Source organism: Phodopus roborovskii, unplaced genomic scaffold (genome assembly GCF_943737965.1).
Source record: "Phodopus roborovskii unplaced genomic scaffold, PHOROB, whole genome shotgun sequence".
Lineage (NCBI taxonomy): Eukaryota > Metazoa > Chordata > Mammalia > Rodentia > Cricetidae > Phodopus > Phodopus roborovskii.
The window spans coordinates 6,448,033-6,471,402 of record NW_026126434.1 but is presented as its reverse complement, the minus strand read 5'-3'; the positions used below and the strand labels follow the sequence as shown (position 1 = coordinate 6,471,402).

Sequence of the window (23,370 nt, the reverse complement as noted above, 5' to 3'; positions counted from 1 at the left end):
GGTCACTGAGAAATAAAGGACTTTTTTTTTTCCATATAAACTGATCATATTTTCGGGCCTCAATGTAGAAAGTCCTAGCATGTAAAAAGCCCTGGGTTGAGCTCCCAGGACTATATATACACTGGATATATTGGTACAAGTCTGTAATCTTAAAACATGGGCACTGGAAACAAGATCAGAAGTTTAAAGTCACCCTTAGCTACAAAATGAGATGAGACTATCATGGGATACAGAAAACCCTGTTACACAATTAAAGACACACACACTCACACACACTGAGTTATTCTACTCCTTCATGTTACTTTACGTGGGTAGCTCATATAAGCATAAGATTAACCTTGAACATGTGAAAAAGAATACTTTTCATAAAGAAAGTCCTGAGGAAAATATTAATTTTTGAGTGAATTAGCATGAAACACTCGGGTATCAGAATTGCTGGACTACCTTGTAAAACATAAATACCTAGCTTTTATACTATAGCTGCTGACTCTGTAGTAGTGGTCCTGGGGAATTTAGCTGCTATCAGCACCTCTCAACAAGTTTTACAGTCAGGCTGACACCATCCAGCAAACCTACGAATTGGGAGCAACTACTTTTATTGATTTAGTTTCTTCTTTTTATTGTTATTGTGTGAGTGAATGATGGCTGTTTTATGGAAACACATACAGCAGTTAGAGGATAATTCTGTAGAGTCAGTTCTCGCCTTTCACTTTTAACTAGGCTCCAGGGAATGCATTCATGTCACCAGGGTTACATAACACATGTCTACCTGGTGAGCCATTTCAGCAGCGTGAGCAACTACATTTCAACAGTTTATTTATACCCTTGTTATTCTGTTTGGTTTTTGCAAATCTTAACCAGGAAATAAACAAAATTTTCAGAAATATTTGCTCATAAAAATTAGAACCAATTAAAAATAGAGTGAAAGCTGCCCTCTCCTGATTCTCATGCCTGCTGTCTCAAACCTGATTCCAAGGCAACTTGAACTATTGGGAATATACCAAAATGAGATTTTTTTTCTATCAGTTATAAATACATACACCATATGAAGTTGAAACAGATTTAGTGGCTAAAGAGGAAAAGGTGATACAAAAAAATCTTCATTGATAAGTTTTTTTTTAAAGACAGAGTCTTAACAAAAAACAAACAAACAAACAAAAAAAAACAACAAACAAACAGCAACAACAAAAACCCCAGACAGAATCTTACTATGTAGTTCAGGCTAGACTTAAACTTGTTATGTAGCCCAGGTCTTGAACTTGAATAGTAAGATTACCATACCTAGCTTTAGAAAAAGATTATCTTAATTACCAAGTTCACAGTGACTAATAAGATACACATAGTGTTTTCTAAGTATCTGTTTATAATAGTTACCAGGAATGTAAAGAAGGAACCATTTAGCAGTTACAACCATTTTCTGAGGGCTGGGGATAGAGTTCAGTGACACAGTACCTGCCTGTGGACTGGGGATAGAGTTCAGTGGCACAGTATGTGCCTATGGACTGAGGATAAGAGTTCAGTGACACAGCATCTGCCTGTGGACTAGAGATAGAGTTCAGTGGCACAGCACGTGCCTGTGTTCAATCTCTAGCACCACACACACACACACACACACACACACACACACACACACACACACACAATACATTTAGTGCTAGAATGAGTCTTCCAGCCTTCAGATGTTATCAATAACACTTCTGAATTTACTAGTAAACTTGTAAGCTCCATGCATGGAACTGGAATACATGTCTTGACAGAAGCTTATTATTCTGTTTCCAATATGACTTGTGTGTTCATATTTGTTGGGATCTGTAAGTTATACAGCCATTAACTGGTTGGCATAATTAATGAATAGTTACTTTAATGCATTCTTATAAATAAAGGAAAATGCTTTTTTGACATTTTGCTTGGAAAATAAAAAAAAAAAATTCCTAATTATAAAGGCTGGACCTTAGAGATGAGATACATTTTAGCTGTTCTAAAAAGAATGCTAAAGATAAACAGTCTGAAGGGGAAGCTTGGTGGTAGGTCAGACAAAGTGACCAAACCTCTGTAAGCTCCTACTTCTTACTGAAATTCCAGGGAGGAGGCATAGTGTACCAGGCTGCTTGCCTGGACCAATAGTATCCGTTGTTACTGGCAGTCTTACTTTTCCCGAAGTTCTGCCTCTTTGGTCACAGTCTCCTGAAGCATCCGGTTGTGCCTCTCCAACAGGGTGTCATGCTCAGACTGTAGTGTTTGGAGTTCCGATACATTGATTTGTAAACTATTTTGACTATCCTGTAACTTGATTTTCAGTTGGTCAATCAGCATTTCCAGATGTTTCCTACAACAGAAACAAATAGTTTAACAATGTTTATGAAGGAAGTAAACCTCATTTTGTGGTTTCAAATACAGTGTCATACTCCTTGTTATTGTGGATGATTCTAAAGGAAATATAATCACAAGAATTCAAAGACTAGAATTAAAATAATTTTTAAAAGATGTTATACAGATTATAAATTATCAGGTAGTACAGATATTGCAAAAATGTCTCTTTGGTTTACTCATTTAGCTAATTAATTTTTTTTTTCTTTTTTTTTGAGAGTCTTGCTATATAGCTCTGGCTAGCCTGAGATTTTCTACTAAGCACAAACTGGCTTTGAATTTGTGGCAATCCTCCTGTCTCAACTTCCTGAGTGCTGGGATAACAAAGTTTTGGCTTGTCTCAGTTTAAAATTTCATATTAAAATGACATAGAACATCATGTGGTATCAGACTAGGCTATATTAAATGTTATAGGATTATCATTAATTAAAAAACAATTTCACACAGTTCTATGGTAGCCGTTATGAGAATGGGATAGGAACTCAAACTACAATGACAACAATACCAAGGAAGAAGTTAGTTTAGAATTTGAATAAAATATTGGTGGAAATAATTAAAACCCACAATTCTTCCATAATGCACATGTTATTAGTTTCTTAAAAGACTTATGAAAATGGATATGCCCTGGGCAAAGTGATATTTTCTAAGGTGACAAGTCTCATCCACAAAAAGCTCAAATAAAACAATTCATAAAAATAGGTTTAAAAAAGGTATAAATCATGGAAGAAACTCAAGATTCAGATACATTCAAATGGTTTTTACAAATGATATTTACAAAGTGTGTCAAGACAACATGATAAGCAGGTAAAAAAACTACATATAAATAACCAACCTCTACTTTAAAATCAAAACATTAAAAAGAAAAGCAAACAACAATAACAACAAACCCCAAGTCAAAACATACATGTCACAGGTTGTCTTAACCCTCTCCTCTTCAACTCATCTCTTTTTGATACAGAGTCTTAATATGTAGCTTTGGCTGGCCTGGATCTCACTACATAGACCAGACTCTCATAGTTCTACCTACCTCTGCCTGTAAGTGCTAGGATTAAAAGGTGTGCACCACCACACCCAGCCCATCTCTTTTTACTGGTATAGTTTTGAACAATTTACAAAGTGGATCTGGATGCTAATTTTAAACTACTATTAACGTGCTATTCAAATCAAATGGAAGTGGTCATAAAATTGTAATGTACATTTAATTTTAATGACTATACTTTTATTATGTCCAGGTATTATTAAGACAAGATTTCATAGCTCAGAGATCACATTCTGGCTTCACTGTTGACTTAAACATTCTTTAGAGTCTGAAATAGTCTTCTTGGTGTGCACTTTCCTAATTATCAAGAAATTCTCTGTTCTCTGATAATCAAACCTAAAATTCCAGTCAAAAGCAAGACAATGAGACTTTTAATCAACCGGGGAACAACCTGTGTTTGTATGGAGAAGACCTTAGATTTTACCTCTCTTGTTTAGCTCCCTCAGTTTCGGCCTGAGACACAGATTTATTTTTCTGTTGCTTTAGAACATTATGAACTCGTACTTTGTAGCTCTCAAATTCAGAGGTGACAGCAGCTTGTTCTTCCTGTAACATTTAAGAGAGAGAAAATTGTCACTGTGACATGTTCCTTTTCTGTCCTATCAGAGGCTAACGAAATGAAGTAAAAAATTCTGTTTGTGAAAGTGAAGAAAACAGCTTCTATCCACCATTTTAGCCTTTATTAACTCTACTAAAAAGTGAGTTCTGGGGCTGGGATGGCAGCTCATCCCTGCAATCTCAGCAGTCAGGAGGTGGAGGCAGGAGGACTGCTATGAATTCAAGGCTAGCCTGTTCTATACCACTGAGTTCCAGGTTAGTATAGAACAAGTCCCTGTCTCATAAAACTAACAACAAATAAAACCTCCAAATACCAGACTTAACCAAAATAGAAACCCAGACCTGTTGGCCTGACCCTTTTTAAAATTGCTGACTTCATGTTTCCACCACAGTAGACTAACTTATTACTCAGAAATAAAAAGCACTGTCTGTTTCCATTACTTAAGAATTTTTTTTTAACCTATGATATGTTTTCTCCTCTCTCCTTGGTTTTTTGAGACAAGGTTTCTCTGTGTAACAATTTTGGCTATCTTGGAACTCACTTTTGTAAAACAGGCTGGCCTGGAACTCACAGAAATACACCTGCCTTTGTCTCCCAAGTGCTGGGATTAAAGGCCTGCACTACTACCTCCTGGCCATGTTCTCTTTTTATAAATAGGAAAAACTGATTCTCACTTGAACTTCACACAATGGTGAAAGTTAAACTGTGTGTTTCTGAAGTGATCTTTAGACTCCCACACTCCTGTTATGGTCATTTAGGGTAACAGAGAGAATTCTAACAAAGCCACAGTAAGTGATTAACTGCTTTGTATGTTGAAGCCAGAGAAGTTGGCCCGATGGTCATTCTATTAGAATGTCACATTTAAACCTCAGAAAAAAATGCAGTGCTTTCTTAAAAGATTTTTTTAAAAATAAATATGACATTTTTACACAAATTGCAAAACATAAATATAAGTAAGTGTACTCATGTTTTTCCTTTTTGAAAAAAAAAAAAAAATACTGTTAAGAGCTGGGGAGATGCCTAACAGTATTGTGCACAGGTGACCAATCAGGAGACAGAGACTGGGGAAGTACTTAGGGCCAGATGGTCTGCAGTACAAATAAAATGCAGCAGCAGAAACAAGAGAGGCACTTTCTCAACAAGGTATAGAACCATCTCCTAAAAGTGGACCCCGGACCTCCACACATACATGGTAGTACATGTGTGCTCACACTCACACAGATATAACACACACACACACTACCCCAAAGATGTGAAAGTGTCCATACTGTTGGGTTTAGAACATCTGCTAAGTGGTCTTAATTGCAGACACTAAGGGGAACGTGGCCCTGGAGTAAGAATCCAGGTGGTGGTTTTGGTCCTGAAGAACACACCTTGGCAGTACGGCTCTCTTCCTGCAGTGCCGCCACCCTCTGTTGGTATGCACTCAGTGTGCGCTGGTGCTGCTCTGCAGAGGTCTTCAAGTGCTCATGGATTTTGTGTTTCTCAGATGTTATCTCAGCCAGCTGAATCTGGAGAGACAGATTAAATAGTACAATGGATAGTGGATTGTTTTCAGGTATTATAATTATCAAAAATAGAGACAGCATGAATAATGTTTTTTCACTCTCAGGTTAATTTATTATCCTCTTAAACTAGGCTCTGCACAATTAAAAGATTATATTCTTAATGTTTAATAAAATACCACTAGACATTATACATAAAAAAAATACAGCAAATACTTGAATACCTCATATATTACTTCTTGCAATTGTATTTTCAATAAGAGGATTCAGATAAGTTTTTTGCCATGTTTATTTTATATGCACTATTCTAGACTATTATAGATTCTCAGATATATGATGGTTATTTAGCACAGCTTCTGATTCCACAAAATGTTGAGTAATCTTTCTAAGTACCCCTAAAGGGTAACTTCATATCTGGCAGAAAAATTTCTAAAGCATCATTTTCTTAAAAAAAAAAAATCATTATTATTTTTTATGTGTACAGATGTTTCACCTGTACATATGTCTATGTACCACATGTGTGCCTGGTGCCCATGAGGCCAACACAAGGCATCAGATTCCCTGGACCAGAGTGTGTGTCAGGGGGTTCCAATGGTTGTGAGCCATCATGTGGAAGCTGGGAATTGAATCTGGGTCCCCTGAAAGAGCAGCCAGTACCCTGAACTACTGAAGCAGCTCTCCAGCCTATCTATATGACACTTCATTTCTACATGGAAAAAGTTACCAAAGTTTAAAAATCTTACTTTATAGACTTCTACTTGCTGTTGGCTTGCTTCTAGCTCTCCCTTTAAGGATGCTTGGAGTAGTAAGTGATCAGTTTCCTATAGAATGAGAATCCTGGTTAAATTAAACAATAAAGTCATTCACTACTCTAAGTACTAAAATATGGTAGTGAGAAATTAACATACTGCTTGTTTTGAATCTGCCAGTTCCTTTTTGGTTTTCACAAGCAGCTGTTTGATTTTGGTATTTTTTTCTTCGTAGTGCTGTACTGAAGACTGCAGGGAAGCTAGTTCAGTAAGTAATTTCAGCAGAAAGAAAAGGAACAGATTTTTACAAGTGAACACAAATGACAATTTTTTTCTTTTAACTTACAAGAAACTCACTTTATCTTTTCATGTAGGATTTCTCAAACACATCTGACAATGCCAATCATCACCTCAAACACCAACACATAGTCAATCTTTTTTGTTTTGTTGTTTTTTGAGATAGGATTTCCTCTCTGTAGCTTTATAGCCCAGGCTGGTCTTGAACGCAGAGATCCACCTACCTCTGGGATTAAAGGTGTGCACCACCAACACCTAGCTTCACACAGCCAATCTTATTGCACCCTGACAGGCTCATCAAAATGCAACTCACTGGCTAGCTGCATTAGCATGCTACTTGGTCCATTATAAAAATGTACAAACATTTGATCTACTGAATTATTTTAAAGCAAATCAGTTTATTTATAGATATGTAAGTATATGTAACTTAAATAAGAACATGGTAATATCTAGTGTACATTTGGCAGTAGTACTTTTTAAAAGTACTTCAATAATGATAGCCATCTCCACACCTGTAGCACAAGTGTGGACAGGATTAGGGTTGGGGCTTGGAGCTCTCTCTTGCTTCCTGCTCGGGTCACGGAGAGCATCCGGGTGGCAAGGTTGGCATCCTTGGAGTGGGAATCCGAAGCAGTCATCTGTTTCTCTCCAAATAAACTTCACTTAACCTGCACAGAGTCTAGTGAATCTTGATTCCCATGCCTACATACTTAATAAAAGCTGGGTGTAATAGTGCCTAGCTATAATTCCAGCACGCAGAAGATAGATGCAAGATCATGAGTTTGAAGCCAACCTAATGTATATGAGACCCTGTCTCAAGAAAACAACCAAAATGAAATACAAAAGGCACATATGTGAGCATTTGCTTTTGTGACAGCAAGTCAGAGGCAAGAACATTTTTGTGGGATGACTGTTAATGAAAGAATGCTCACTAAGACACAAATCAAAATATAATGAAGGCAAAAAACAAGAAAAAAAAAAAAGACAAATGTTCAGTGGTTATACAAATTTATGGGAATGAGGGGAGTTTCATAGGACAAGAAGCCCTTAGGATTAGAAAGATTGCATGGGTATTGCAGAGTGGGCAGGAAAGGGAGACATACAGAAAGGAGTGTATAGCTGTGGTATAATCACATGCAGAGAAAAAAGTATAGCATTTTATCTGAGAGAGAGTCTGAGCAAGCCCCCATGTGGCTGCACCCCTATTCCCTTTAGAAGACTTCTGACATTTCCTTCTTTACCATGATTCTTCAGCCCAGCCTTTCATGATCTGTACTGTTATGGCATGTTTTCCCAGCTTCTGATCATGTTGCTGTCTGTCTTCTGGTTTCTATGATGCTTTGTGACACACTCATGGAGATTCCAAAGGGACACAGGAAGCTCTGCAGGTGTTGACCTTTTATCTGATTTCATTGTGTGGTTTTTTCCCTTAACATCTCCTTTTCTACTGCTTCCTCTTCACTTACATATCTAAAGCCTTAGTGCACAGTAGTCACTTCACAGGAAATTCTGGAAATTCTGCTTCTGGTCATGAGGGAGTAACAGCATCTAGCTTTAAACATCCCTGTCATAACACTTAAGCAACTGACTAACAACACCACCTTTCCCACCCAGACACTTGAAGAATAAACAGTGGAGGACTAAGATGGCAAACAAAGAAGGTAGTTATGCTTCCCATCCTGATTTTGTGCACGGAAGCAACTTGTAGAATGTGATGCAAGAGTGGGAATCTAAACAGCTGTTGGTCTTGCTGAGATGTGACTAATTGCAAGGAAAAGAACAAAGAGTAGGGTTATAATGCAAACACTTTAGATTTCACATAGGGCTATGAGTATTCTCTAGTTACCAGCCAGAGTGAAGAAACCCTTTGTGAACGAACACACAAGGGATTCAGGAAGAGAATATGGTGCACAAATAGAAGAAAAGAAATAGACAGAAACAGACTCATATATTATAGAAATGATGGAATTAGCAAGCACAGACATTAAACAGGTATTAAGTATATTCAAAGATTTTAAAGGGAAATATTAACATAATAGAAAATCCAAACAAATGAACCAGACAGAACTTCTAGAGATAAAAATGGCATTCAGTATCTAAAGAGAATTTTTCACTACATGGGATTAAAGATTAGAAACTATGGATTGGTAATAAAAACTTCCAGAAACTCCATCCTATGAAGGGACATTCATTACTTAAAGGTAATCAATGATAAACTCAAGATGTAAATAAACTAAAACTCTAAATTACCAAAATCAAAGTACAGCAAATTAGTAAAAGGGATAAAATGATTGCAAAAGTAATTTTTAAAAAAGAAAAAATAACTTTAATCATTTCAGTGTTCCTTGTTTATATTTATTCTGTGGGTTTTCTGAGAAAGTTATATTTATTTTGTACATACACAACTTGTTTTATGAGGTAAATCATTCCTCAGCTTGTTTTGTAGTAATCTATATTTTATAATTGAAATTAGAAAAAGTTGTCATGAATGTATATTAAATAACCATACCTATTACAAATAAGAAGAAAAAGCAGAGAACAAGGCCCAATACAAGGTACAGACTTTGCAGGCAATCACTCTGAAACTGGCTCAAACATTTCAACAGCAGAGTCTTAGTATGGAGGAAAAAGCAAGACCCAATTATAATGCTATCTAAAAGGTCATGGGAGTTGGAGTAATGCTCAAAGGTTAGGGTACATACTACTTTTTCAGAGGACTGGAGTTGGGTTCACACCTGCCTCTACTCCAGTCCCCCAAGGGCTATGACTTCTAGCCACTGTGGGCACCTACACTCACATGCTTATATCCACATACAGGCAGGCAGGCAGGCTGGTTGGCTAGTATGAATAAATGAATCATGCTGCCTTCTATCATGTTATGAGGCAGTTATAAAGTAAAGTGAATTGTTTTACTCACTCATTTCTTCTTGTAGGGTTTCTTGTTTCTGTTTTTGAGTTTTTATTTCTTGTTCCAAATCTTCTATCTTACTGTTTTTACTTGTTAACTTCTGATTTAATTCTTTCATCAAACGTTCATAATCCGCTATTTCCATATTCATCAGTGTGGTTTGTTGGGCATCCTGTTCATTGTATGAAAGGCTTACATATTACTAGGGCAGCTAATCTGCGAGACTGACATAATAATATAAGTAGGTTTCATTATATTTTTCTGTAGTTTAGACATAATGTAAGTAATGAGGAAATGAGAAGCTCAAAAATTTGTAGTTCTGATGTCATCAAGCATTCTCTATAAGTTTCAAACTCAACTTTTCAAACTCCATTTTATTTGACTAACTTTAGCTATAATGAGCATTGTTCTAGTCTGATGGAGTTCTCATTTATGAAAGATTAATATTTTAAGTAATATAATACCTTTTACAGAATATTTGAAAAAGAGAAATTAATTAAATCTACATGTGTTATATAGCAATTACACTTTGAGCCTAGGTAATTCTGAACAAACAACTGTTTCAATTTACTGAGGCTAACAATTTATAAAGGATTATTTTAGTATTATAACCAATGCTTAAAATATTTTTCCTATGTAGCCAGGTGAGTGTCACATGCCTTTAACCCCAGTATTCAGAAACAGAGGCAGGTGGATCTCTGTGAATTTGAGGCCAGCCTGGCCTACGTAGCAAGTTCCAGGACAGTCTCCAAAGCTACACAGAGAAAACCTGTCTTGAAAAACAAAAAAACAAAAACCAATAAATATATATATATAAATATATATATATTTATATATATATTGTTCCTGTGTATAGAACTGCAATAGTATGAGCAATGTTGTTTTATGAAAACCTCTTTGTGAAGTGCTAGGAATCAAACCCAGGGTTTTAGGGATACCAGGCAGGAATTCTGTCACTGAACTCTTTCTCTCTGGAGATTATTTTTGTACCTTTTTAACCAATTCTAGTTCTTGCATGGTTTTCTGAAGCTGCTTCTTTTCCTTTTCAAATTGGAGTTGGAGTTCTTCAAGCTCATTTACAATACTGACATGTTCCTAAAATTAAAGAACCCACAACATAACCAACATTTGTTAGGAAGTATAAAATACATGCCATACACATGGTAATGTTTCAAAACTTTAAAAGCTATATGCTCAGAAAAATCATAGCTTAGAACAGATACTACAATGTCAAGTTGGTATACACTAAGGAATTAAACTAGGGTATAACTCATAATAAGACTCTTGATTCAAGCAATATGTGATTAAAATGCCACTGTATACATGGGAACAAGTTTCAGGGTTATTCTTACCTTTATTTTCTGCTCTTTCTGAAGTTTTTCAGATTCCAGTTCTTTATCTACTATACCTTTGGCTTTCTGGACTTCTAAAATCTGTGCTTCTAATAGCCTGGCATTAGACTGCAGTGTCTCAATACGAGCCAGGAGATCCTCATTGTCTGAATTTAACTTTTCATACTAGAATACAAATGACTCATTACTGTGAGCACACAGTAAACATATATGCTTAATGAGAACGTTAGCACAGTATGTAAATTTTACAATGGACCCCACAGAATTACTGTTAAGTCAAGAATAAGATTTAAAAACAATCCCTGCTGATATTGAGTTGGCAAGCCTTATAAGCCAGAAAGCTTCTAAACCTTCTATAGGGTGAAAAGCAGAAATAAAAAATCCAAACCCAAAACTAGCTAGCTGAAGTCTTCAAGCTCATATACATACAGCAGGAGCATGCTCCTAAAATTAACAACTTCTACAACTCAATAGTAAGAAAAGGTTAAGCAAAACAGGGCATGTTAACTATTTAGTCAAATTCTTCTCCAAACACAGAAAAATGAGAAAGAATTTCTGCTTCTGACTAGAGTTTAACTTTTCATACAAGTGAAAAATGAGTTTAACATGTATTTACTATAATTTGCTTGTCTAAATTTATCCAGTTTGAAATTACCTGACAAGTTGAATTTCTTAATTGTTTGGTAAGGTCTTCTATATGATGTTCAAGATTATTAGCACGTTCTTTTTCCACATCCAGTTGTTCTGACTGCTTATCATATTCTAACAAAAGGTTCTTCAATAAAAGACAAGATTTAACTTTAAGTTATAAAGCATTTACTAGGTCAGAATATATAAGCAAGACATCTTGATGTCTTAAGAGTACATTTGAGGTTTTTAAAATATTGCATATGAAAACATAAAAGTGAAAACTAGCATTTGGCAGTATGACAAAAGATTAGGATTCTTAATATATCAAGTCTTATAAATCCATTAAAAACACAATTAAATTTAAATAGGAGCTTATTCATCTATCATGGGTCAGTTACATTGGGATTGTGTGTGTGGGTTTTCTTTCTCTAAGTCAAGGTTCCTCAGTATAGTCTAGATTTGGCTTTTTTAGACTTTATAATACCATAACACCACCCCCCCAAATTAAACCAGGTATAAGTTTAGTCTTTCATTTTTTTATTTTGTAAATTCAAAAATTGCTTTTAGGTTCAGAAAAAGTATTTGGTGCCAGAAGTCAGTAAAGGACTGAAGATTTTATCTAAATTTATCTAATATATAAATTAAAAAATGTTTCACACACACAGAATTGATTTTGGTACGTATAGTGTATAAATTATATTTTTCTCAAATATCAAATTCTTTCTTCACTTATTTCTGTTTGCAAATTTGTGTGGTATATTATAACTTAGTTGGCAAATAAACAGAATGGGAACAATTGGCAAGGTTCCCATTTTTTTTTTTAAAGATTTATTTATTTTTTTATTATGTATACAGTGTTCTGCCTGCATGTGTCCCTGCAGGTCAGAAGAGGGCACCAGATCTCATTGTAGATGGTTGTAAGCCATTATGTGGTTGCTGGGAATTGAATTCAGGACCTCTGGAAGAGCAGCCAGTACTCTTAATGGCTGAGCCATCTCTACAGCCCAAGAAGATTCCCATTGTTATAGCACTAGTCTCCTAAGACTTGTAAGGCTGTGGCCTTGTGCTTCAGATTGCTCACCTGTAAGCCAGTGACAACAAGATACTTCTACTTGTTCTTCTGAGAAATACACATATAAGACAGGTAAAATGTCTGGAAGACAGTCTGTCCTATGTTTTGCAATCCCTATGTCTTTTATTAGTCTGAGTCTGACATTAGAATTCACCTGTTCATCCTCTTTTTCCTAGTTAAAACCTTTCTACCCAGCATCTATCTTGTCCTTTGTCTATCTGTTACCACTACTAGAATTTAAGACTAAGAGCAGAGTAATTTAGGAAAGTCTGCTAGTCTATCTGGTTGAACCATCATCTGTCCAGAACTGGGAATTTAGTCCATCTACACTAATATCATTGAATGAATAAATACATGAAGAAATGTAATATTTACTTTGCATTTAGTGATTTCATTAGGTTTGAGAAAAACTGTAAGAGTCCCATGTTATTAAAGTTAACAAGTATACTATCTCCAAGTATTTATGTTCCTACTTATTTTCCTGATAGATCTTTCTAGAGTTTTAGGTATATTTACTTGGCCATGAAAATATTACATCACAGCAGCCATCTTTTTCTTACATTTTATTATGAGGAAATCCCCAAACAGATTTTACTTTTTAAAAAAACATTTATTTGTTGTGTTTATAGCTTTCTGCCTCCATGTATGCCTACATGCCAGAAGAGGGCACCAGATCTCATTATAGATGGTTGTGAGCCACTGTGTGGTTGCTAAATATTGAACTCAGGACCTCTGGAAGAGCAGCCAGTGCTCTGAGCCATCTCTTCAACCCTAGATTTTAATTTTAAGAAACAGAATTTTGAAGGCACTATTTAAAGGCTAACTTTGCTAGGCATGGTGGCACATGCTTTTTGTTACAGCACTTGGGAGGCAGGTGGATTTCTGTAAGTTTCAGGCCAGCCAGGGCTACTAAGTGAATCCCTATCTAAAAACAACAAAAATAAGATACTACCAAAGACCAACCTTTTATGTTTATAACACAAAAACAAAACAAAAACTGGAACAATTCATTAACTAACAAAACCAATGTATTTTTTGTGTATTTTATAATTCTAGTATATCTGTTAGTTATGAATAAGGCCTATTATTACAGTAACTTTTACCTTATAGTTTTCTGCTCCTTGGATGAACTCCTTCATAGAAGTAGACAGGCGGTCCTTTTCTGACCGGACAGATTCAAGTTCTTCCCTCAGTGTCTGGACCTGTTATAAACATAGTGTTTTTCATTCACTGAAACACTTGATTTCCCACAACACAGGACTGTGAAATCTTGTGCCTTTATGTTGGCTTACCTCTTTCCTGTTAGAATCTAGTTCTTTCTTTGCTTTTACAGCAACTAGCTTTATCTTACTTATTTTCTCATCTTTGTCCTTGGATTCTTTTTCCAGACTTTCTAAAATAGAAAATGAAAGGACTATATATGAAGTCAAAAGGAAAAATAGTGAAATTACTTATCTTAATCCCCAATCTGTTAATGGTTCATTTTCACAGAGCCAATTCTTAAGTACCTAGGAATTGGAATATTTACAACTCTTAATGTTGAGTATGAGAAGACTGTAGATGGGTTATACATCAGGACAAGCAGGAAAGATGTAAGGCCCAAAGAAGTAACCATGCACAGATTAAGCATGTAAACCTCTCACCCTTCACCGTATTTGACTATCACTTCTAGTTAACTCAAGTTTAGGACATTACTTTTGTTATCTTCTTAACCATGGTTAAGAGTTCTGCTCTGTTAGTCTGGGTGCACCCAAGTATCGTGAACTGTGTAGCAAAGGTCACTGGCACACTTTCATGTTTCATATAGATCATACATCTCTGTTCCTGTTCAAGTGGATTTGTCTTTTTTTGACAGTTTATAAATGTAACAAGAATATATAATCAAGGTTGAATAAATGGTTTAGTAGGTAAAAATGCTTGCTGTGCAAGCCTGAGGACCTGGGTTTTATTTATGCCTGGTACCAACAGTGGAAGGAAAAAAACTGACTCCTGAAAAGTTGACCTCTGACCTCCACACATGGTGGCAGGCACAGCCACATACATCATACATACACACACAGTAGTAATAAAATGAAACATATCATTAGTATATCAGAAATAATAGAATCTAAATAGGGCAGGAGAGAGATCACAATAGGTGAAATATTGCAAACATGCTTGTTTTCCCAATTAAAAAAACAAAAAAACAAACAAACAAACAAAAAACCAGTGTTCTTTTTATAGAGCAAAATCCTTCAAAGAGTTGTCTGCATATAATCTCAAATTTCTCTTTCCTGTTTTTCTAGAAGCCCACTACAACCAAGCCTTGGCTCTAGCACACTGGGAAACTGTTGTTTGTGTGTTTAACTTAATGGATACCTCTCAGCACTTAGGACATCAGCAGCATCTGCCTGGATGAAGGTTTTGCCATGCCTGTTACTTGCATATAACTTGCACTTTTGTTCAATGATTCCCTACATACTAGCTATTCCTTCTCAATCCCTTGGTCTTTTCTGACATTTAAAGATGGGAACTATCTCTTGTCCTTTGTTTTGTTTTGTTTTTTTAAGACAGAGTTTCTCTTTGTAACAGCTCTGTTTGTCCCTGTTATTCACTCTGTAGATCTTGCTGGTCTTGAACTCACAGAGATCAACCTGCCTCTCTACTTCCCAAGTGCTGGGATTAAAGGTGGGCATTGTTACCACCACCCTGCTCTGTTTCCCCCCCCCCCCCCCTATATTGCCTTAGGGATGTTAACTTTTGGCTTTTTATGTACAAAACTTGACTATATATTTTCTATCTTTAGGCTAATTATGCCATCCAGGATTATATATCATTCTATGAGATAACTCACTTGAAATTCTATTTAGTCTAAAATTGAGCATCCTACTTCACTTCAACCATCTTTGACAGAAAATTAGGAGTCATTCTGAACTCTTTTCCATTCTCCAGTCCCCAATCTAATCAGGCACTAAACCGAGGAATCATGGACACACATCATCTAACACTTGTTAGATGGAATGATGTTTTTCTTAAGACAGGCCACTTTCTATGTCAGCACTGTCTCTTGTCTATACCTAACTACCAAACTTAATCTTTCTGTTAATGAATTCTTTGAGCATATTGTCTGGACCCTGCTTGCCTTGCTATTGCCATTATATAGAATACCTGAGTATTCAACATGTCGATATGGATGAAATAAACCCCAAACCAATTCACAGAATAAATTATTAGCAGAGTTACAACAGTATTTCTCTTTGGATTAAATGACATTAAGTGGCATTTGAAAGAGAAGGCAAAGAGATGGCAGAGAACAACTGGTGAATAAGGAAAAGATAACTAATAGCTGTATATTTATTTAATAACTCATTAATTGAAACTATATTTCTCCATCTACCTTAACACTAATATTTGTTTAATTAGTGGTGACAACATATACAAAGCCATAGTTACCTATTTTTTCTTCCAGCTCTTTTACCAATGAGAGTTGATTGTTTTTTACAGAAGGCGATTTCTCTAAGGAATCCTAGATTTTACAGAGAAAACAAACAAACAAACAAAAAAACCCCTAAAACAGAATTCATTTAATTCCTCACAATAAAATGTTATCATTTTAATCACGAGAATATCTTTACCAGGAAAAACCATATTAGCCATTTTTTTTTAATTTTTTTATTGACAGAGCAAGTAATACTAACTTTATTATGTATATGGCCTTTAATAAAATAGTATCAAAGTCAAGGTGTATAATCTGGCACACACCAAATACATATGTAATAGAAAGGACTACATGGTCATTGCTTATCATAACTTCACAACACAATTTCGAAGAGAACTTTAAATGATTAACTAAAACAGAATATCCCTATAGCTCACTTTCTTAATCAACAGAATTCTTTAAGAACAAAATCTGTCTATGTCCTGAGGGCAATTCTGTTTTTTTCCTAGATTAGTTTGCTGATGACTGGTCACATTTGACTGAGATATACCACATCAAAGTGCTTAATTCATTTGCCAGAAATCTGTCACTTGAGCCTAAATGATAAAACTTTATTTCTGATTTCAGACTGTAAAAATGTTAGTGCATGTATTTTCTACAATCTGTAACCAGAGCTAAGGATTTATTCAAATCAATGAAACTCAAAATAGTGGTACCTTTAGCAGTATCAATTCTGCTCTCACATCTTGTAGTTCAGATTCTCTTTGTTCAAGCAATAGCTTCAGGTTTTCATGTTCTATTACAAGAAGCTTTTCATTATAGACTTCATTTTGGCTGTGTAATGCCTGAGATAAATCTTCAACTTCAGCTAAAAGAACCTGATTTTCAAGGCTTGTTTTTTCATTAGCATTCTTTATTTCTAGAAGGTTAAGTTGCAAGGTCTCCTCTGTTGACGTGGTTTCTTCTGATTCTTTCTGTAAGACAATTTTCACCTGCTCAGAGTCTCTAAGTAAGGCCGTAAGTTTTTCATGTTGAACTACATTTTCTTCTTGAAGGCACTTAATCTTTCTTTCTAATTCTAATATTCGCTCATCATACTCAAAGACCAAATTATGTTTTTCTTCCTTTATTTTTGCTAAAGATTCGCCTACAGCTTGTAGAACTTTTACAACATCTTCCTCTTCATTTTCTTCTAAAATGTTTTGCCCCATTTGTTTAAGATAGCCATATAACTGAGTTTTGACAAATGACTTCTGAACTTGCTCATTTTCAAAGACTTTATTTAAGTTCTCTTGCTCTTCAACCATTAACTGGAGTTTTCCTTCTAATTCAGTAACACGGTTTCTAAGGGTGTTACTCTTTGAGTAACTGAAATCTCTTTGAGACTGAAGAGTTTCCAAATCCCTACTCAACTGGACCTTTTCAGAAAGTAATCTATTGTTTTCCTCATAAAGAAACTCGATTTTAGATGACAATGCTTCTTGGTCTTCAGTCATAGTTTTGATCTGAACCATAATGCTTTGGTCATTTTGACTCTTTTCTCTTAATATTTCATCTAGTTTCCTTGTTAATTCATCTACTCTTTGTCTCAAGACACTGTTGTGCTGAGTGGTTTGCTCTGCCGCTTCCTTGAGTTCTACAGTCAATCTCTGTTCCTTTTCCCATTTCTGATGGAGCTTATCTATCTCTTCATGGCAAGTTTTCATCTTACTTACAAATTCATTTTTTTCTTCTGCAAGAGAACTTATCTTTGCCTCTAATTCTTGTAATATAGTATCTTTTTGACCAAGATTGGCTAAATACATGCTATTGTCTACCTTAAGGCTCTTTATGATACTTTCAAGTTCAGGTACTAATTCTTGATAAGAAAATAACTTTTTATTTTCTTGTTGAAGGCGATTCACAGTTTCAAGAAGAGTATCTTTTTCATTAAAAGCAGTTCTCAGTTTCTGCTGGAGCTCATGAACATCAGATGCTTGCTGTTGCTTCATTGATTCAAACTCCTGACTTATTTTTCCTGCAGATTCTCCTAGTTCTGTTTGTAAAATTTCCATCATCTCTCGTAAACTCTCATAATTTAGAATTGCTTCTTGCTTTTCATGTTGTAGATTTTCACACTGTTCCTTAAGACCCTGTATTTCAAACATTAATGCTAATTTTTCTTTTTCTGAACCTGATATAAATGTCTCACTGAGCTCAGAGATTTCTTTTTGATGGATTTCCTGAAGACGCTGTATTTCTTTGTTATGTTGTTCTACAGCACAGCAAAGCTGCCTATTTAAATCTTCTTGTTCATATTTTAATTTTTCTACTATATAGCCATGTTCTTCTTTAGCCAGCAGCAGTTCATTAATTTTAAACTCTAAGTCTTCTCGTTCATGGAAAAACTCATCTTTTATATGTTGGGCCTCCATTTCAAGTTTTAACTTGAGATTATTCATGTAAGTCACCTCATCCTTTAAGATACTATGCTGAGATTCCAGTTCTTTTAAAGAGTCTTCCAATTGTCTGACTTTATCATATACTGTTTGTTCTCCAAAAGTATCTTCTTGTAAGGGCACAGAGTGATGTTGGTTCTCTTGGCTGGCATCTGAGGTGCCTTCATTTAAGTTTTTCGATTCACAATGGTATTTCTCTTGATTGCTCTCACTTCCCTCACACTGTTGCACTCTGTTATCTTTTATCTTATTTATTTCTGCTTCATGTTCTTTAGCTGATGTTTCCATTTGAAACACCAGCTCATTAACTTCTTTGTGTGCAGCTCTCAGCTGCAAAATTTCTTCTTGAAAAGTATTAATATCTTTTTGGTAGTGCTGAGTGTTCTCTTCAATGACTTTCTGGAGATGAATTATCTCTTGCTTTTTTTCATCACTGGTAGCTTCTAATTGCTTTTGTAGACATAAAATTTGTTCCTCAAATCTTGCTGTAATGTTCTGAATCTCTTCTTGTAGTTGTTTAACATTATCTTCAGAGTCACTTTGAGATTTAAGCTGTGCTAAAAGCTCTAATTGTTTATTTACAGCTTCTTCTAGTTCTTGTTGTAAGCTGGCTTTGTCTTTACTGTGCTCTGAGTGCACTGCTATCAATTCATTTTTCAAGCTTTCAATTTCATTTACATAGTTTTTATGTGACTTTTCAAACTCTTTGTGTTTATCTTCCAGTTTGGTTATAAAGTCCTATTATAAAAATAAGCACCGATAAGTCAAAGATGAAAGAAAACTATCTACATGAAAAGGTTAATTAGATGGGAAAAGAAATGAATAGAATATACCTAGAGTAATATGATACTGAGATTTCAAGAATTTTTTTGCCTTACTTAAGTAGAACTATTATTATCAATATAAAATCTATTAAAGTGATAACAACTAGGAAACCTCTGTACTTTAAAGGAAATAAATAATGTGTAACTTAAAAGGCTTCAATTTATAACTCCTGACCAGATTAATAAGAGACATTTTAGAGAAAACAAGCTTAAACTTTACAGACAAGAAAGCAAAAATGTGCTACTAAATATCTTAAAACTGAACAGATAGTATTTAGAGTTGTGAAAAAACTCAAAACCTTAAGACTTTTATTAAAGAATGACATGGCTATAACAAAGATTAAATGGTGCAAAAAGTAAAATGTTAATCTATCTCTGCATAACTGCATGCTTTTAGTGTCTTTAGCTGAACTGGAAATTGAGTTCAGGGCCTCCACATACTGGCAAACATTCTACTACTGGGCTATATCCCTACTCCTCTTTTCACTTTTTGATACAGGGTCTTATAAGGTTGCTCAAGCTGGCCTTGAACTTGCACCGCAGCCCAAACTGGCCCTGAACTTGTGAACCTCATATATTTAGCCTCCTGAGTAGCTGGAATTATGGGTCTGTGCTTCCAGAGCTGACCCTTTTGTTTGTGATAAAGGAGTAAGACTGGATTATATAGTGTTTAAAAACAGTAAATTATTTATTTTAATCATGTAGGTGTGCATGTGCCATGCCATGGCATGCCTGGTTATAGACAACTTGTAGGAATAGGTTTTCTCTTTGATCATGTAGGTTCTGGGGGCAGGTCACCAAGCTCGGAGGCAAGCACCTCTATCTGCTGAGCCAATTTGCTGGCTGGCTCCTTTTATCAGACAGTGCCTTGCTAATTATCTCAGTCTGCCCTTGACCTTGATATCTTCCTGCCTAAAGGAAGTATTTGGCTAGATTACATTCTTAAGATACCATTCAACCATAAATTCATGAATATTCAGCGTAACTTAACAAAAAACAAAGACAAAAATAAATTAAAAAAAAAAAAAACCCACATTAAATGTCTTACCTCAACCTCTTGCTTCATTCTATCATTTTCCTTTTTCAGACATAGACACTGTTGCTCACTCTCTGCTTTGTCCAGAAGAAGAGAATCCAGGCGCTCACTGAGTACCTGTTTTGAAAATGACATGACTTTTTTTTTTTTGCCTGACTTAAAAAAAAGAAAAAAAAAAAGGTTTCACTCTGTTCCCCCAGACCCAATCTTATCCCAAGCTCTGCAGCAGAACACCTATGGCAGTCTTCCTTGCCTCTCCACCCCCCACCCATCTCCTATGGATCCCACAGATCTTTCTCTTCTAACCTCACTCCCGCAATTGTTGCTTTTTCCCAGCCCCCAACTCCAGCAGGCACTCACTACTAACCCACAGGACACAGCCCACCCCAAACAAGGTAGGGGGCCTGCAGACCTTCTCAAGTTCTGTCCCCCTCAGATTCAATCCCTCAAATGTTACCCCCAGTTCTGTAGCAGAACACATGTGGTGGTTTTCCCTGCCCTCTCCCATCTCCTATGGATCCCAGTTATTCCTCTTCTCACCCAACTTGTTGCTATATTCTAGATCCCAACCTGAGCAGGCATCCCCTGCTAACCCAAGGGCAATAAGTAGGCTTTAGGCTGACCTACACCTATCCTACTGCTCCTGAGACATCCCCTCTTAACCTGCCAGTCTCATTCTCATTCCAGCAAGAAATCCACAGAGGTTTCCTTTTCCTTTCTCACCCAACACTAAAGGATCCCAAAGACATTCTCTTCCAACCTTCTTTTTCCCAACTCATCCCAGTACCCCAGCCTTCAACAGCAGCAGACATTCGATGTGAACACACCAGCTGAGCAGATCAAGAAAACAGCCATCACTCTGAAATCCAGAGAGGAAACAGAAACCAAGGAGCAAAACACCCAGTCAACAAAGACAAAGCCAGAAATCAGTACCTAGACCTATAATCATCTCAAACCCAAATGCCCAAACATCAGGGTAAAAACACAATCAGTAACAGTTGGTGAAATGTATTATGTATCTCCACTAGAGCCCAGGCTATCCTAACACAGCAGACCCTGAATACTGAATAATAGCTGAAGCATAAGAAAAGACCTTAAAACAGCCTTTATGAACATGATAGGAGTCCTTAAAGAGGAAACGGATAAATCCCTTAAAGAATCAAGGAAAATACAAACAGTGGAGGAAATGAATAAAAGGTTTAAGACCTGAAAGTGGAAACAGAATCAAACTGACAGCATTCTGGAAATGAAAAATTTAGGAATCTGAATAGGAATTATAGAGGCAAACTTCACCAACAGAATACAAATGGAAGACATGATAGAATATTGGTCAAAGAAAATGTTAAATCTAAAAAACTCTGAACACACAAAATCCAGGAAATCTGGGAATAATAGGTATAAAGAAGGAAAAGAAACCCAGCTCAAAGAACCAGAAAATATTTTCAACAAAATCATAGAAAGTTTTCCTAACCTAAAGGAGATACCTATCATGCCTATCAAGGCACAAGAAGCACACAAAACACCCAATCAATTGGACCGGAAAAGTCCCCTTAACACATAATAATCAAAACACTAAACATACAAAACAAAGAAAACATTAAAAGCCACAAGGAAAAAAAAAAAAAAACACCAAGTAAAATACAAAGGTAAACCTATTAAAATTACGCCTGACTTCTCTGGAAAGATGTGCTAATACTCTAAGAGACCACAGATGCCCACCCAGACTACCATACCCAGCAAAACTTGAAATCAACATAGATGGAGAAAGCAAGATATTTTATGATAATGTCAAATTTAAACAACATGTATCTACAAATCTAATCCTACAGAAGATGCTAGAAGGAAAGCTCCAACTTAAGATCATGAAAAAATAGGAAATAAATAATCTCACACCAGGAAAATCAAAGATGGGAAGTGCATTCATGCGCTCTCTCTCTCTCTCTCTCTCTCTCTCTCTCTCTCTCTCTCTCCCACTACCACCAAGAAAATAACAGGAATCAATAATCATTGGTCATTGCTATCTCTCAATACCAATGGTTTCAATTTCCTGATAAAAAGACACAGACTAATAGAGTGGATGTGAACACAGGATCTATTCTTCTGTTGCATCCAAGAAACAAGGCTCAACATCTAGGACAGATAATACCTTAGGTAAAGAGTTAGAAAAAAAGATTCCAAGCAGACGGACCTAAGAAGCAAGCTGGTGTAATCATTTTAATAGCCAACAAAATGGACTTCAAACCAAATGAGACAGAGAAGGGGCCTATACATTCAGCAAATGAAAATTTAAATTTGCCTAGTATGGTGGTGCATGTCTTTAATCCCAGCACTCAGGAGGCAGAACCCTGCTTTTTTTTTTTCCTTTTTAATTTTCTATGCAATTCTTCTTAGATACAGAGACATGTCTTGTATCAAAATGAGCTGTTAATCCAGTAAAAAAGTTTGACTAAATACCCTAGCAAATAGGTGTGTAGCATTAAGGAAGCAGGGCTGGCATTCATGGGATCACTGTCAAAGTCCAGTTTCAGAACTGCAACAGAGCTAGAGGACAGCCAGAGCAATTCCTTCCAGGAGACAGAAGGCTTTATGAAACAGGAGTGCCATGCAAATGGAAAGAGACACACTGAAGCTATATCCTGAGACAGCAACATGTCTATGGTGTCTGTTAAGGGTGGAGGATAAAGGAAATAGTAAACAAATCTAAAGTTAAATGACACAAAATCTGGCAATGGCACTAACCCACCAAGTGATGGTGATCAGGCAAGATGAATTGTGATTACAAATAAAATGTTTTAAGATCCACCTCCATTCATCCCCCACCGGCTCCCCCTCTCCCCCCCACAGCTAGAAGTGCAGCTATTAAATCTGGGCCAGGAGCTGTTATTCAGTGGTATAGATCTATTCCCACATCATCATTGAAGTGCTACACCTGGCCAAGTTTTCCATGGAGGTCAGAGCAGGAAAAGTCTGGAAGTAATAACCATAATGAAGGAGGGCTTTTGTCTGAACTGAGTCAATATCCCTCTCTACCCTTCTCCCCTTCTGTGAGTTAAAGAATTAAAAAGCTAAACCAAAGTCAACAAGGAAGTGACTGAACAAATAGCAAGATGGTGTCTAGCAGGAACTTGTTATCTATTACTAGACATTTTCTGTAAGTAAACCAAAACTATTTCATT

General features: G+C 36.0%; 1 protein-coding gene across 2 annotated transcripts in view; it reads right to left on the bottom strand.

The window, feature by feature from the left end:
- The window catches only part of Gcc2 (GRIP and coiled-coil domain containing 2), a 38,648-nt gene that overhangs the window by 12,901 nt on the left and 2,377 nt on the right, over positions 1-23,370 (bottom strand). For both annotated transcript variants that reach the window (XM_051186702.1, XM_051186704.1), the window contains 14 exons: positions 20,207-20,311; positions 16,613-19,072; positions 15,911-15,983; positions 13,771-13,871; positions 13,582-13,680; positions 11,432-11,551; positions 10,777-10,941; positions 10,415-10,519; positions 9,434-9,596; positions 6,379-6,479; positions 6,214-6,291; positions 5,339-5,476; positions 3,831-3,952; positions 2,150-2,326 (listed from right to left, as the gene is read on the bottom strand). In XM_051186702.1, coding sequence (XP_051042659.1) covers positions 2,150-2,326; positions 3,831-3,952; positions 5,339-5,476; positions 6,214-6,291; positions 6,379-6,479; positions 9,434-9,596; positions 10,415-10,519; positions 10,777-10,941; positions 11,432-11,551; positions 13,582-13,680; positions 13,771-13,871; positions 15,911-15,983; positions 16,613-19,072; positions 20,207-20,311 — 4,007 coding nt within the window. The remainder of the gene's footprint in view (positions 1-2,149; positions 2,327-3,830; positions 3,953-5,338; positions 5,477-6,213; positions 6,292-6,378; positions 6,480-9,433; positions 9,597-10,414; positions 10,520-10,776; positions 10,942-11,431; positions 11,552-13,581; positions 13,681-13,770; positions 13,872-15,910; positions 15,984-16,612; positions 19,073-20,206; positions 20,312-23,370) is intronic.